The 15,839-nt window shown below is 41.1% G+C and overlaps 1 protein-coding gene across 1 annotated transcript; it reads left to right on the top strand.

Annotated features, from left to right (window-relative positions):
* The first annotated feature begins 915 nt into the window (after positions 1 to 915).
* Positions 916 to 2,434, top strand: LOC147903742 (expansin-A4-like). The gene is made up of 3 exons (XM_087401011.1): positions 916 to 1,205; positions 1,385 to 1,703; positions 1,817 to 2,434. Exons 1-3 carry the CDS (start codon positions 1,019 to 1,021, stop codon positions 2,118 to 2,120), a joined length of 810 nt encoding a protein of 269 aa, XP_087257137.1. The 5' UTR covers positions 916 to 1,018; the 3' UTR covers positions 2,121 to 2,434.
* Positions 2,435 to 15,839: the final 13,405 nt, after the last annotated feature.

The following is a 15,839-nucleotide window of genomic DNA, read 5'->3' as shown; positions in this document are numbered from 1 at the left end:
ACAACATGATTTAGTGATTAAAGTTATCACACGGCCAGGCGTAGAGATTTGCTTGATAAGTTATGATACGGCCACGGTCAAAGATGTGCATGAAGCGAACAGCAGCTGTGCATGCACAGGTTGAGCTCCAGTTGCCGCTTTCAATCCACGTTTGCGACATCGGGATGCTTTTGATTTATGCTGCCTACGACTGCCTGCTGTTGAACTGCTTGATGTTGAATTTATCCATCGCTAGACCGCAGAGAATTTTTGTATTGTTCCATACATTTTGCTTTTGGTGATGCTGAAACGCGAGAAAATGGAACGGCTGAATACATTTTTGCTGGTGGAAATCGGGAGCTGCTGCAGATGAGTGGGAGGTTCAATGAGTATGATTCGCTTCAGGGAATCGAACTTTTCAATCCGGCAGGGGGTAGATGCGACGATATATCGTCACTGATCATCACGTGGTGCTGCGTCGATATCGTCGAGAATGCGTGATTAGGGAAAGAAAATCGGCAGAAGAAGTATGCGACGACAGAGAAGTGGAGCGTGCGGATGATCCTCAGTGGTCGCCGAATGATCGGAGAGTGGCCGACCACCCACGAGCAGCAGCCTCAGCCCACTATCATGTTTGAAGTTTGAAGTTTGAACGCGCTCAGGCTATTCATGATGGCCCAGAATCGTTGGTGGTTGACAGTTGCAAGCGATCAATCGAACTCGATAAATAGCTGCTTCCCCAATCCGATCTTCCAAACCAGGCGCTGCATGCAATCAATCACTCAGCAGTATCGAGCTTGCGAGCTTAAAATCTTCGTGAGCAAGTTATCCATTTCCCTGAGTTGCTGGTGGTATGCAACATTGCCCTCAGCAGCACAAGCGATATTTCTTGCATTTACCTACGAAAATTCCTCCATTGCCGCGTGACACTCGGCCATCTTCTAGTGACAAAAAGTAAGATCAGCTCCTTACTTCAACTAAAGTCCGATAAGGTCGTTACTACTTATTCTGTACTCACGCTTCTCATCTCCAAAGACCAATGTTGATCATGCCTAGCCATTTCCCGCCACAATTGCCTTCCTCGATGGCCACTTCGACATCTGCACAATGTCTTCTCTTTGCTGCAATCCTCCTCTCGCTCGTCAACGCCATTCTGGCGCAATATTCCGGCTGGTCCCTAGCTTCTGCAACATTCTATGGAGGCGGGGACGCTTCTGGCACCATGGGTAATATTTCTTATCTTACCCAGGGCACCGTGAGCTATGGTTTGCTTGCTGGTTGTATTTGGCGAATCACGTCTTCGTTTGTACCCGTTGTTCCCTACGTACTGTCCGGCAAAGATCTTCAATCAATTTACACTGATTGCATCTTTTCCCACGTTGCAATGACAATATAACTCTTGCAGGTGGCGCATGCGGTTACGGCAATCTCTACAGCCAAGGTTATGGTACAAACACAGCAGCTCTGAGCACCACATTGTTTAACAGTGGTCTCACTTGCGGTGCGTGCTTTGAGCTCAAATGCGTGAAGGATCCCAAGTGGTGCAATCCGGGGAACCCATCTGTCATTCTGACGGCAACGAACTTCTGTCCTCCGAATTACGGGCTTTCCAACGACAACGGGGGCTGGTGCAATCCGCCGCGCCAGCACTTCGACATGTCGGAGCCAGCGTTCCTGAGACTAGCTCAATTCAGAGCCGGCATAGTGCCGGTGATGTACAGGAGGTAAGAGCATGAGAATGTTCAGTATCCGACAAGAAATTTCAAGCCACTTAAGGATGGATATGCAACCGAATTATGGATTTTGGATGTGATGAAGCTTGCGTTGATCGACGCAGGGTACCTTGCCAGAAGAATGGAGGCGTGCATTTCACAGTGAATGGACACAGATATTTTAATCTGGTGCTGGTAACTAACGTGGGAGGTAGCGGCGACGTCCATGCGGTATCGATCAAGGGCTCGGGGACTGGATGGATCGCCATGACTCGGAACTGGGGACAGAATTGGCAGTGCGGCACTCAGCTTGTCGGGCAAAGCCTCTCCTTTCTTATCACCAGCGGGGACGGAAGAACTCTTACCTCGTTCGACGTCGCTCCCCCCAACTGGCAGTTCGGCCAGACATTCAGCGGTCGTCAATTCTGAGTCGTTCTTCTCTACTCTTCACGCCCATCTTCGTCATCGAGTTGTTTTAACTTCTTATCTTCTTCAATTCTCAGACTTTTCTCGATCCATCTTCAATCTCACGATCATCTGTATCTAGCTCACCTCCATCTCAAGGCAATGCGAGATCTCCTACCGTTTAAAGCCACGGTTTCTCCTTCTGATTCTTGGGCTGTCCATCCACCGTCTCTCGTTCTGATTCGTGGACTTTCCAACATGTGGTGGTTGTTTGTCGCTGTTCATGGGTTTTGCACACTTGGTCGGTTCGAAGGGCAGCATAATAGGCGACCGCCTGGCGGCAATGATCGGGCAGCCGGTGTAGAAACAACTTTCAACTTGTATTAGCAAGAAGCTTTCCAATAGTTGATCACTTCATCAATCTCTAGTTCCAATTCGCAGTCACAATTGGCATGAAAGGCATGAGTGCTTTGTAAATTGGTTTATAAATCTTTTCTTTTTTCTTTTCGAATGCGATTATCCGTGTTGTTATATATTAAAAGAAAGTATGAAAGGACAATTGAAAGTTCCAAAAATGGCAAGGGGACATGTGGTTGAAGATTAGGATATTTATTTTTTAGTAGATGATAGGTCCTCCCTATTCAACAAGGTAGCGCAATGCAAGTGCTACAATCCCCTTTAATATAAAGTAGCTCGAGTAAAAGATTAAATAGTTAAAAGGAAGTGAATGCACATGAGGTCCAAGGAGATGAGTTCCTACGACCCCAAGCTCAATGCTAAAGGCCTTTTAGCTTGAAATATTAGGTAGCTACATGGGAGCTAGATGAGGATAGGAAACTAAGGGAGATGATATAAAAATTTGAGAAATCTGAAGGTAAAGAGTCCTAGAAGCTTGGAGTGTAGCTTTTTGCGGGATGACATATTGCAAAAAAACTAGATCTCTAACGTTTAATTTCTGCCCACCATCTGGTATTAAAATAGGTGCCTAGATTCTTGAGGCAATTTTCATGTGAGCTCTCGTGGAAATCCTAAAAGTGTAGAAAATGATTGATGGACAAAGCATCCCACTCAAGTGGGAACATACTCAAAGAGGAAATGGCGCCCCTTGTCATACTTTTAAAGACCCCCTATCATAAACTCAAGTACATTGTGGCATGACCAATAATTATGAAACTTTAACCCTCTTTAACCCAAAGAAATGTCACTTTATAGGGATAATAATTCATTAATTATTGGAAAGGGATTAACATGGAGGGGATTTTGAAAGGCAAGGAGAGGGATAAAGAGGAGAGTGATTAACGTGGACATCCCTTTCCCCTCTCTCTTTGAGGGGAGGGTCCCTCTAATTTATAATGGTAGGCATTTACTTCCCTTTTATTCCAATATTTTAACAACATCTCTATGTAGGCAGAGGTACAACACTTCAATGAGTAGAAGATCTCTTAAATCCTAATCTCCCCTTTTCAAAATAATGGAGAAATCCAAATCCCCCCTTTTATAAAATTCTGAAGCCAATCCCTTGCCATTGGTTTGATTGGGTTATTGAAAAAAAAAGGCCTCTCCATTTGCCTCTCCTTAAGCTAACTTACATTTATGAAATAATTTGCTGGGACTAAGGGCCATAAGGATATATTAACTTGGTGTGTAGATGAGTAAACTAATAAAGTGATGGAATTGTTGTAAAAGGGCTATCTTAGAAGATATTCCACATCATTTTCCTTGAGGAGTGTTTTTGTTATTGCACCCAAATGTTTCTTTCGAGATTTATGAAATGTAAAGAAAGAGGCAAGGCCATAGCTATGCAAGAATTACAAGAAATCCAATAAAGTGAGTGATTTATATCCTAATGGGACAAAAAGGAAAAACATACTTCGATGGTAAATCTTCCAAGGAGACTCTTATACCGATGGAAAGAAAGATAGGACTATTTATTTATATTTGCAAAATACTAAAAAGGCTTCTGAGAACTCCAATAAACTAGCGATGCACACATGAAGATGCTCGATTGAAACCCATTCATATCATGGGTTTTTTTCTCGTGTATAGGAAGCTAGCTTAGCTTGCGCCTTTGACAATAATGCTATTTGAGAAGTTGCTATCTCGAGCTTGTAAGTGGTCTCCCAAAGGGCCAAATAGAACCACTTACTTTGATCAACATTGACCATGAGAACATGTATAAACATTTACCAATCATCCACACACTCAAGTGGCACAAAATTCAAAAAATGCATCCATTGAATCAAGAGGAAGCATACAATTGATTGATTATAAAAGGAGAATCAGACAATGTTGCTTTTTACAATATTGACAACAAGCGATGTATGTCTTACAATAAGACAAAGCAACTATAGATGCGCAAAATAGTGAGCGCGTTTATAGGCACTACTAGAATAGCAAAAATACGGGCATGTCTAATAGCGCATCTATTACCGAGTCTGTACTGTGCATTAGACGCGAATTTAGATGCAAAACAAAGAATATAGAAAGTGAGATTTTGGTGAAGGCTGATAAATGTACATCACTACTTTCCAAGCATTGCCCATGATTACCGAAGCACATAATTTTAATAAAAATATCAATGCTTTTTGGCAAACCCACATATACAAAAATTAAGTGAGGTGAGGAGAATGAGACAATATGTAAAATAATTTTGCCAATATCAATGATGGGCTAGGGTTCAATCTCATCCTCAATGAGATCAACCCTTGCCAAGCTATCTACTTCAAAATCCAAACCAGTGTTGAGATCTACAAATACATTCAGCCCACTACTACTTATGCTACTCATGTGCTCATCGAAATCAACATCACCAATGGTAGGCTCGTCCTCACGGGTAATGGCCTTAATATCTGTATCTTCTATCTCATGATCATCCTCTCTCTCGTATCATGGTCATCATCACCTTCATGGCCATGATCATCCTCCATACGCTCCATATTAGTAAATGTACTATACATCACTTTGGAACGTGGCATAATAGGTATGACATGCCACCACCTATTATTATCCACCATTGGTTGATAGACAACCTAATTCAAACACAAATACAATCATGTTATTTTCCTTGCATCGAAGGTATCAAATATTTAAAAGTGAGTATTTTTATATGTGTGTACAATACCTGTTCACATTGTTGCGGTAGTACTAGTGTGTCCTTCTTACTTTGCCAAAAATTTGTAGAATCAATAGTTACAAAGCCACTTGTATGGCATTTGATTGTTGCATTAGGGTCTCTTTCCACCACGTCCTTAAACCAATTTACATCCAAAACATACACAAAGAAGCGTCGAAAGTCAAGCTTAATAATATCTTGGATTATGCTACAATAATCATCCATGGCTCCATTGGCTCCCTCAAAACTAGCAATGACGCCGTAGTCTTGTGTGTTTCTCTTATCATCAATCCGTTGTGTTCGAAAATTCTTGCCCTCGCACCATATAGCATTGAACATAGTACACTACACCAAGACAAAATCAATTAAATAAGCAATCTAAATTGTTGAAAGCTCCTAACTTATGCATCATAACATTCTATATACTGACCTTGCTCATGCATCCCCTAGCATACTCCCATTCTTCCATTGTGATATGCATCCCCTCGTCTCTCTCTCCTCTCTCCATTTCATCAAGTAGCCAATCCACATGAATATCCTTTGGAAGTGCTCTTAGATGCTGAGGGTATGGCACATAAGATCTCCACAAGATCTGTGCTGTGTACGAAAGATGGCCTTTCTCCTTGTCTTCTTGCCTTTGCATCCTCGTATCTTGTCATCGATCTTTTCATCACATCACTATTAAGCATGCAATAAAGGTTGATATTATTAAGCAACTTCGTGTCTATTACTTTGCTCCGTCCTTTCCCTTGAGGCACAATAGAGGTCATCCTTAGGTCTTCATCATCTCTCCATAGTCGTGGCAGAGAGGTATCCACATCAACAAGAAACTCAGAAATATATACAAGTGAATCTTGTACCAACCAACCCTCGGCATGCTACCTTCCGGCCTTGCATTTTGTCTCACGAAAACTTTCAAGGTCTTCATGAAGCGCTCGAGGAAGAACAACGATTGTGCATGTACAGTACCGCATATAGCAATCTCATCCACCAAATGCACTATGAGATGTAGTTGGCTTGTGAAATAGAACGTGGAAATGTCTCCTCCACTAAAAAAACCACCTCCGCTGACATAACTCGAGCATTCTCAAGCATGGTGGGATCTATTTCCTTTGAGCTCACATACCTAGAAAGGAAAAAGTACACCATATTAGCAATATGAAAACCTTGCATGGAGCATTGATACACTTCACATTTTGTATCCTATAAAATGTGAACCTGACAAGCTCGCCCATCTTGTAAATACAATCCTTAATTTCACGTCCTTTGATGCACTATGAGAAATGCTAGTAGGTAGTATGAACTGAACACATGAGGAATGGTTGATTAGTTGCTTCTAATTCACTCAAAAATTTGAAAGGAAAAAGATATTATGCACATAAAATACTTACTTGGAGCATCTTGTGCCAATCATGAGATTTCAAGCCATATAATTGCTTTACACCTCTTGTCTTGCTCTTTGTAAAGGCCCCCTTCAAACACCTCATGCATCCAGTGGGAGTACGAATTGTAGTGATAGCTCATTTTACTACCACCATCTCTAGCTTTGATAACGTCCACGAGGTAAAAAGACACGCCCATTTGGCCTTTCTTGTGGCCAAGCTTCGCGCATCCTCCTTGTGGTGCGTAGATCCTCCCTTATGCTTACAGAATCTCGTGTCCCATTCAAATGTTCCCAAATGGTAAATGCCACATTCTTGAAGATATGCATGGGATCAAGCAGGTGATTGATCTTCAGGTGGGACCAATATGGTAGTCGATAAAAGATGGAGTATCTAAACAAAAGCTGGTATTTAGCGTGCAATCTTTATTTCCATTCAATATAGCACATAATAGTTACAAACCCTTACCTGCTCATGCCAAGTGGTGGAGTCATCGTGGAACCCTCCCAAATTCTCATCCAATCTCCTGCAGTGAGTGACTGTGGGGGGACTTCATTCCAAGGGGCGACATATCTAGGATGATCATGTGGAAGAAATTGATGGTGATTCTCATAGATGACCTTATTCAATGCGACTGCCTGTGAGGCAACTAGCAAAGGACCACAAACAGGACATGCATGGTAACCCGATGTAGTGAGACCTGAACACTCGCCATAGCCTGGGAAGTCATGCATCGTCCACATCAAGACTGCTTTGTAGTTGAAGTCTCATGATGAGGGAGGCCTGCTCACATCATGCACTTCGATACCTCTCCAAAGTATCTCTAGCTCATCAATCAAAGGCTCCAAATAAACATCATGATTTTTTACTTTCTGTTTCCGTGGAATTAGAAGGGATAACATAATATGTCCTTTCTTAATCGCCATAGAGGGTGGAAGATAATAATTCACCAATATCACTGGCCATACATTGTAAGAGGTGCTTTTGAGACCAAATGCGTTCACACCGTCCATGCCAAGTCTCAAGTTCCTAGGTTCTTCCTTGAAGCTTGGCCATGAGGTAATGGTGGAGGGCTACTATCACCATCACTCCATGCATCCGTAACGGTCCCTCCTGAAGATCCCACCTCATATCACCGAGGCTTCACCTCCTCACAACGAGCATAGGGCAACATATGTGGGTGTGGCATTGCATCCTGTATCAAATTAAAAAAGGATCATATATCAAACACATGAACACCCATAGGTATCTCAATCAACCTTAACTCTTTAACACTTACCATGTTTATGGTCACATCCCATTCTCCATACTTTGAGATGTGATTGAGTGTAATTTTGCGTGCACGATACATGTTTCCTCGACATCAATCACACATACATTTTATTTTTTGCTCCAACCACATTTCACGATGGTGGATACAGAGGGATTCATCCTCATTGGAGCTACTTGTTGAAGATGAAGACATCCTATAGATAAACAACCCAAAAAATGTGTTCTTGCATGAGTTGTAAATGTCAAAACACTGTGTAGCATCTAAAAGCGCATCTAACACCGCATCTGTACTATGGAACGTGTCTATAGGCACGTCTAAAACACAGTGTAGATGTGTTGATAGGCATTTCTTTAGATGCGTGTTTAGATGCGTAGATTGTGAGTTGATTTTTGAACCTACTTTTAGCACGCTTGCTTTCTTTCACATACTTTTAGTGTCACGTAGCTTGCTTTCCTATTAATAGACATAGCTCTAGGCATCCACACTTATCTCCAAGCACCCACACTCATCTCCAGGCTTACACAGTCATCCCCAAGCATACAAGAGAAGAGGGTGAACAAGGAAGAGAAGAAAGAGAAGCAGCTCTGAAGAAGGACAAGAAGCTTCAATGCCTCTCTGTAAGGTAAGTCTCTTGGCGGTTGGTCTTCTTTGGAAGTTGCTCTCTTTGGATTCATCCTTTATCATATGCAGAGAAGGGATGTTTTTGGTACTAGTGTTGTTCTTTTTGGGGTCGGGCGCATGTTCTTTTTAGTTTCTTTCAAAAAGGCATCTGTCGAAGCACGTCTATAGACACGTCAAACAATGCATCTAATTTTTAGAAAAACAAACAACCGCGCCTATAGACACGCTATTAGACACGTCTTTTCTTGTGTGTTCTTCCCTTTTCCCTTCCCCTTCCTCTTCCCCTTCCCCTTCCTTTTCCTTTTCTTTGCCTTCCCCTTCCCCTTCCAAGAAAGGGATTGCATGAATGATGGAAATAAGTGATTGCATGAATGATGGAAATAAGTGATTGCATGAATGATGGAAAGGGATTGCATGAATGAAGAAAGGGATTGCATGAATGATGGAAAGGGATTGCATGAATGAATAAAGGGATTGCATTTGTGAGGAAATAAGGGATTGCATGAATGATGGAAATAAGTGATTGCATGAGGACGGGTCCAAGAAATAGGAAAATTGGACTGAAGCATGAGGGCGGGATAAAGAAAGAGGGCATGCATGATGGAGCATTCTTCTTTCCTCTTTTTTCCTCTCTTTTTCTCTCTTTTCTCCTCTCTTTTTTTCTCTTATCTCCTCTCTTTTTTCTCCTCTCTTTTCCTCTCTTTTCTCATCTCTTTCCTTCTCTCTTTTTCTCTCTTTTATCCTCACTTTTTCTCTCTTTTTCCTTCTCTTTTTTCTTCTCTCTTTTCTTCTCTCTTTTCGTCTCTTTTCCTCTCTTTTCTCCTCTCTTTCTCTCTCTTATCTCCTCTCTTTTTCTCTCTTTTTCTCCTCTCTTTTCTCCTCACTTTCCTTCTCTCTTTTTCTCTCTTTTTCCTTCTATCTTTTATCCTCTCTTTTCGTCTCTTTTCCTCTCTTTTCTCCTCTCTTTTTCTCGCTTATCTTCTCTCTATAAATGCTTGCTCAATGTTAGGCTGTCACTCTATTATTTCTTTTGCATGATGGAAAGAGGGCATGCTCGATGGTAATCTTCTTCTTTGCTTTTCTTCAATTCATCATGTGGCCAAGAAGCTCTTCAGCCTCACCTGATCTTTGGGATGCCATCTTTCGGAAGTTATATAACATTTTAGGGCACCCTCCCACTGCTGGGGAGTTATACATATACATGACGGGTACTCTAAACACCCCCCAAGAGTCGGCAGTATAGACTCCAAACCAGCCCAATCCCACACCAGCTGAGATTACCCCAGTGGAGTTGAAACAGCCCACAGAGCCAAGCCCCTTCTCCCCCCCTGCAGCCAGGAGACCCTTTTGCCTCGCAGAGTTGCCGACATACTCCCGTGTAATCAAGAGTCGCTTCTCTAGCTACAAGTGTCCAACATACTCCCATGCAGTTGAGAGTCGCTTCTCCAGCTATGAGTGGCCACTGGCCAATGTACTAGCTCGACATGATAGGGTAGCAGGCATAGTAGCAAGGAGAGCGGTGGGGGATGCATGGCATAGTGCTTTGGGGGGGGTAATGGTGGGGGCAGGGATGATTCAAATGATGCAGACGTGCCAAAGGGTGATGGTACAATCTTCTATGACATCACTCAGACAGGAGGCATCTTGATGGATAAATGAGGGAAGGACATCATGGCCTTCATGCGCTCTGTAATTGCTAACAACTACAAAGATTGCTTTATTCACTACAAAGACTAGCCAGAAAAGTTGGCTAGTGAGATGGGCTCGCTGCTGTTTGCTCTAGGTATCCCAATCCCCCCAATGTTCAATTTACAGATAAATGAGACAAGTCAAACTTGATTGTTATGATACTTGCCAATAAAAGATCTTCGCTTATTAAGAGGTAGGCACTAGCCGAGATTGCCAGGAGAGAGGGAGGTCAACCACCAAGGGGCTAGCCCCACACTGCCTACAAGCGTGAGTGGAAGAAAGCAATGAAGGCAACGAAGGTGAAGCCCAGTCTACAGCACGTGGAGGCACGAAGGTTCCAAATGGAGCAATATGGAAACATGCATTTTGGAGCAGGGATGTGTTGAATCATGAGAGGCCCAATTTGTAAGTATCAATCTCAAATTATATTGTGTTTATGTGGTTTATTAGGAGGTTGTTTCTTTGTACTAACCCCTCTGTAAATTGTGTCATCTTGCAGTTTGATATCGTGGGCACGTACCCTACTCCTGTCAAGACAGCCTACCACCGCCACCATCACAGAGAAGATACATGGAGGCACTTCTATGATGATGAGTTGATTACTAAGGAGCAGTATATCCGAGCTACTGGAGCACCCCCCCAGGTATTTGAAAGTAATTAATTAATGTCAATATTTTAAATAAAGATTTGATTTTTCATACATCAATACATGTTGTCCCTTGTTTACAGGGCCCTAGGGCTGATCTTAGGAGGAAGAAGATGAGGAAGAAGGGAGCGAAGAAGCGATCGAGGATGTGGAGAACTTAGATTAGTCATAAAAGTAGTGCTAGCTACTCTTTTTTGTACTTGAAACCATTGGGTTGGCTTCGTGCCTCTCTTGTATATATACTCCTCTTATTTTTTGTACTTGAAGCCACAGGACGTGGCTTGGCTTCATGCTATATGTACATACAATCACTTTTTGGGCTATGAATTTATATACAGTCCTTTTATTTTTTTGGCTTTGAATTTCCTTGTGCAACGTTCTATCAATGAATGCCTTGTGAACTAAACATTTTGGAGTTGTAATGTTTTATTCGGAATTGTAATCATCGGCTATAGACGTTCTTGGAATCGTGCTAATTAAAATGTGGTTGACTGTAAGAATTGAATTGCACAATGTGGAAATGGTATTCTTGTAACCACATAGCATACACAACATACACAGCATTCTGTTCAACCACACAAAAGTCTACTTTTATTTTAAAAAAAGATTTTGTAGAGCGTCTATAAGCGCATCTATGTGAGCATCTTTTTGTTTTCTATAGAGCATCTATAGGCATGTCTGTCTATTATATAGATGCGCCTATAGATGCGGGTCTATAGATGCACAAATAGACACGCTCGTAAGTTTTTTTAAAGTTAAGGAAACGCATCTATGTGCACATCTATGGGTGCTTTGTGTTGTTTGGCTCTATTAAATAACTGAGTAAAGAAACCAACTGGAGAGTGCACACGCGTGTGCATGCATGTGCGTGCATGAATGCATGCATGTGTGTGTGTGCATGTGCATGTGCATGTGCATGTGTGAATGAATATGCATGTGTGTGTGTGCGTGTGCGTGTGTGTGTGTGTGTGTGTAGGAGAATCAGGGAATTGGACAAGAGCTCAACTACTTCCCCCCATCAACAATGAGCCATGAGATATAATGTTGATGTACGAGAGGTAGCTGAGCATCACAATGCAATAATCATGGCAAAATACTTTGCCTCATAAAACTAGGCAAGATCATAGCAAAAGACCACCATCTTTACATCAACAATCTCCAAACTAAACTTCATGCATGATATGCAACTAGCCATGTGTTAGCTACCTTATCAACTTACCTAACTCAACCCTCCCTTTAATAGGGGCTTGATAAGTCATATCCCCCCTATCACATGCTGTACAAACATTTATGATCTAGCCAAACACTTCATCAGGGCAAAATATAATGTTGTGCATAATCGTGACGCCTTAATCTCTTGGTGGGGGTAATTGAGTTCTTGTGAATCCAAGATGCTAGACACTTTGTGATGCTGCCTCCAGAACCATCATAGTTTGTGGAACTACGGATTGGATTGGAGGCTCTAGCACATGTGTGGAAACAACTTTCGAGTGTGGAGGAAAATTGATTGAGTACTTTGAGGGTGCAACTCACATGACCCTTTGATTTATCGATAGGCAACAATGCAACTTTGCTTTAGAGACACATAAGTAATGCTCAAGTAATGTAGCTTTGGATCATGGAGAGGAAAGACATGCAGCTTTGGTTCAAGGATAAGGAGGACACGTACCTTTAGTTGATGGGTGAACAAATGGGATAGGACCTTCTTATAGGAACAAATGGATGATGTGACAAATTGAAGGAAAAGGACAATCTGAGTGCACACGATGCATAGATGATAGAAGAAGAGGAAGGATGGTCTAAAGCTACCATGGTACAACCCCTTAATAGCAAACCATGGCATCGAACACAAAAGGCTAATACTTCAAGAGCAACACTTCCAAGTATTGGGAAAAGATGTCCCTCTAAAAGGAAAGAAAAAAGATGGCCAAAGGGCAAGAAGAAGAGAAAGATCAAGAATTGGAAAAAGAGCAACGTCAATTCACATTAATGAAAAACGTGAATCTTTGCCTTAATGACAGCAGACACAGAGGATGATCATGGACATATTTGGGGATAAAAGCATTATCCTATGAGTGCCATTGATGTGGGGAAGGCACACAGTTTCACTAATTGCAAAAATATCTACATATCATATGCCACACAAATATTCAAGGCTTTGGTAGATACAAAGAAACTTATGCATGGTATCCTATGTAGTGATAATATGTCCAATGACATATTCTTTGAATAAAGGTAGCTATGTGGATGCATTGATGTTGATAGGACCTGGAGATTTTAAGGTCTCATCCACTAAATTCTTTGGGCAATGTATTTTCAACAGATCTAAGAAGAAATTGTACACAAGAAGATGCCAAAAGGGACTTAAAAGTTGCAAGGAGAGGTTTTCTTGCTACATTGCAAATTCGATAAAAAATTAATTACTTCAAATACCTTCTATAGAATACCTCAATTCTACTTCTGATGCTACAAATATATGTATACTTAAGCATAACCCAAATATCTGATCGAGTCTAAAAGATTGAATCATGATATTTTTGTAATGCCTAAGGTAACCTCAACATCAGAGATATTATTGAAAGTGAGGTGTCTATGGAAAACATTTGGTGCTCCAGTAGCAAATTTAAAGAGAAATGCTACCAAAGAAGATGATTAAAAAATCATAGATTTCAATACTTGCCTAAGACATGTGTACTAAGGGCATAACAAGAAAGATCAAAAGTGATTACAAGTTTCAAGGTAGTGGAGGACAGGTAAAGCCTTTGCAAGTATGGTCATTAAAGTATTGTTCTATTCTCTTCTTACTTCAAGAATGATGCAACCCAAGGCTCCTCATTCTCCTCAAAATCTTTCTTAGATATCACTAGGAAAATAATATTTTCCTTTTGTACCAAAAACCAAGCTTTCCCACCCATGTGATCTAAAGTCCACTCAAAGAAGTCCTTTGCAGCATACACTTTACGATTGTCATTCAAGGCAACATTAGAGACAAATTCTCTAAGCTCAAGATCTATGGAATGCTCCAAAATATATAATAAAGATTCTACATAGATATAATTAAATGACTCAAATATAGATAATGCACCCATACGATTTTTTAAATTAGAACCTTATGTTATTTATAAATAATTTAATAAATTAAGATAATATAAAAATTCTATCTCAACTAAATAAATATGCCCAAAAGAATAGATAGTGTCCATCACAGCAGGGGTGGCCCTTTTCTGGGAAAAACCTCCTAGCAAAATGTTCTCTTTGTTCTCAAGTTTTTTTTCTTCACGACGTTCTTCTCATATGACATTCTCCATTTTGACATTCTCTTTGTCCTATTCCTTCCTCATTCCATCCATGGCCTCCACTCTAGTGATTCCTCTCTCCTCCTCTCTTCCATTTACACACATTTCATTAATTTTGAACTCGAATGTCTATATTTGGACTAATCCCAAGAATCCTTCCCAAATGGAAAGTTTACTTTTTGAAACGATCCCTTCCAAATCAAAAGTTTTTTTTGTGGCACTATCCTTTCCACATAAAAAGTCTATTTACTCACATAATCCTTTTGCACTAAAAATGGAAAAAATAGGAAATGTATGTATGTGCCCATGCATGAAATTAACTTACCATAAGAATTCTCTAAAATCTTCAAGATATCATAACGCTATTAAGATAAACACCTTTTTGAGAGTTTCTAAACTCTAAAATCTAGAAGATATGGCATCACAAGACTTTGCACATGCATGCATGTCACAAACATGTCTTTGGTTCATTAATGGAAGGCCAATGGTACATATGACGGGATGGGTGCACTGCACTTGCCCACATGGCATATTGATGGAAGGCCATTGGTACATATGGCGGGACGAGTGCGTTGCACTTGCCCACATGGCACGAACATGCCCACGAGGCTTTTAGTTCATATATAAGGAGTTGATTCCAAGTTAAGGGATTTAACATCCCCTGGACTAACTATGAATCATAGATGTACTATCAAAGTCCAGAGGATTGTCGCTGGAAAATCGCCCCTGTCCAAGAATTTATAGTTCATATGAAGCTTAAAAGTCTATTTTTAATATTTTCAAGTCTGCTATGGAGGAAAATTATAAGATATCTACAGTGCCATTGCCAACACCTTGGCCTGTAAGGCTTGCATGTCAAGAAACAAACCAATGTGATAGAGAAAATTTTGGAGGATATCATTTTGTAAGTGGCACAATGACTTGGAAGAGTAAGAAGAAATATGGCATCCAAATGTTTGAGATGAATGCTTTCAATAATGTTTACGTGCAAATTCTATGGGATGAGAGAACAAGGTACTAAGAGAAATTCCCTCTTCACATTCAACTTTACTTCTTCTCATTTCCATATGTGTATGATATTTCTCTTTCATTATATGGCAAGCTAGTATAAAAATGGATAAAGCTCACTTGGTGAAAGAGCACAAGCTAGAGAGGGTGAGCATTTGTATTATGAATGACACCTTGCATTTTGCTCAAGGGGATGAGGAAGCTGCGAAGGGTTTCTCAATCCAATTTGAGAAGGACATATGGTGGCTTGCAACATTTGAGACCCCAAATCAGTGCCACGAGACATTGAAGTGGGTTTTGGAGAGAGCTGACATCCCATCAATTATTCAAAGACAAGAGGCACGGAAAACATTGATAGTGGATGGGCATGGAACATTTCAAGTTGAATGGCATCTAGCTAGTGATTTGAAGACCCTCAAGTGCTTGTATGGTTGTGATACAAGTGCAGATGCAAAATGGACGTGTTGGTATTGCACCCACTCTCAGAAGATCCAAATGGGAAGCCTACAGTGGAAAAATGGCATCCTTTCTCACAACCAAAGTGCAGCCCCTCATCATCACCAAAAGGATCCTACATGGGACCCCATTTTGCCAATTCCATGGGATCGGGTACACATGTGTACTTTGCATGCTCAACTTCGCATACTTGACAAGTTACTGTATCTCCACCTAGTTCATGCTTGGAATTTGAGGCTGCAACAAGTCTCTACACAATG

This window comes from Dipteris shenzhenensis, chromosome 3 (genome assembly GCF_047967505.1).
Source record: "Dipteris shenzhenensis isolate YYH24624 ecotype China chromosome 3, Dip_SZ_1.0, whole genome shotgun sequence".
Lineage (NCBI taxonomy): Eukaryota > Viridiplantae > Streptophyta > Polypodiopsida > Gleicheniales > Dipteridaceae > Dipteris > Dipteris shenzhenensis.
Note: the sequence above shows the minus strand (reverse complement) of the source record. Positions and strands in the feature narration are given on the sequence as shown.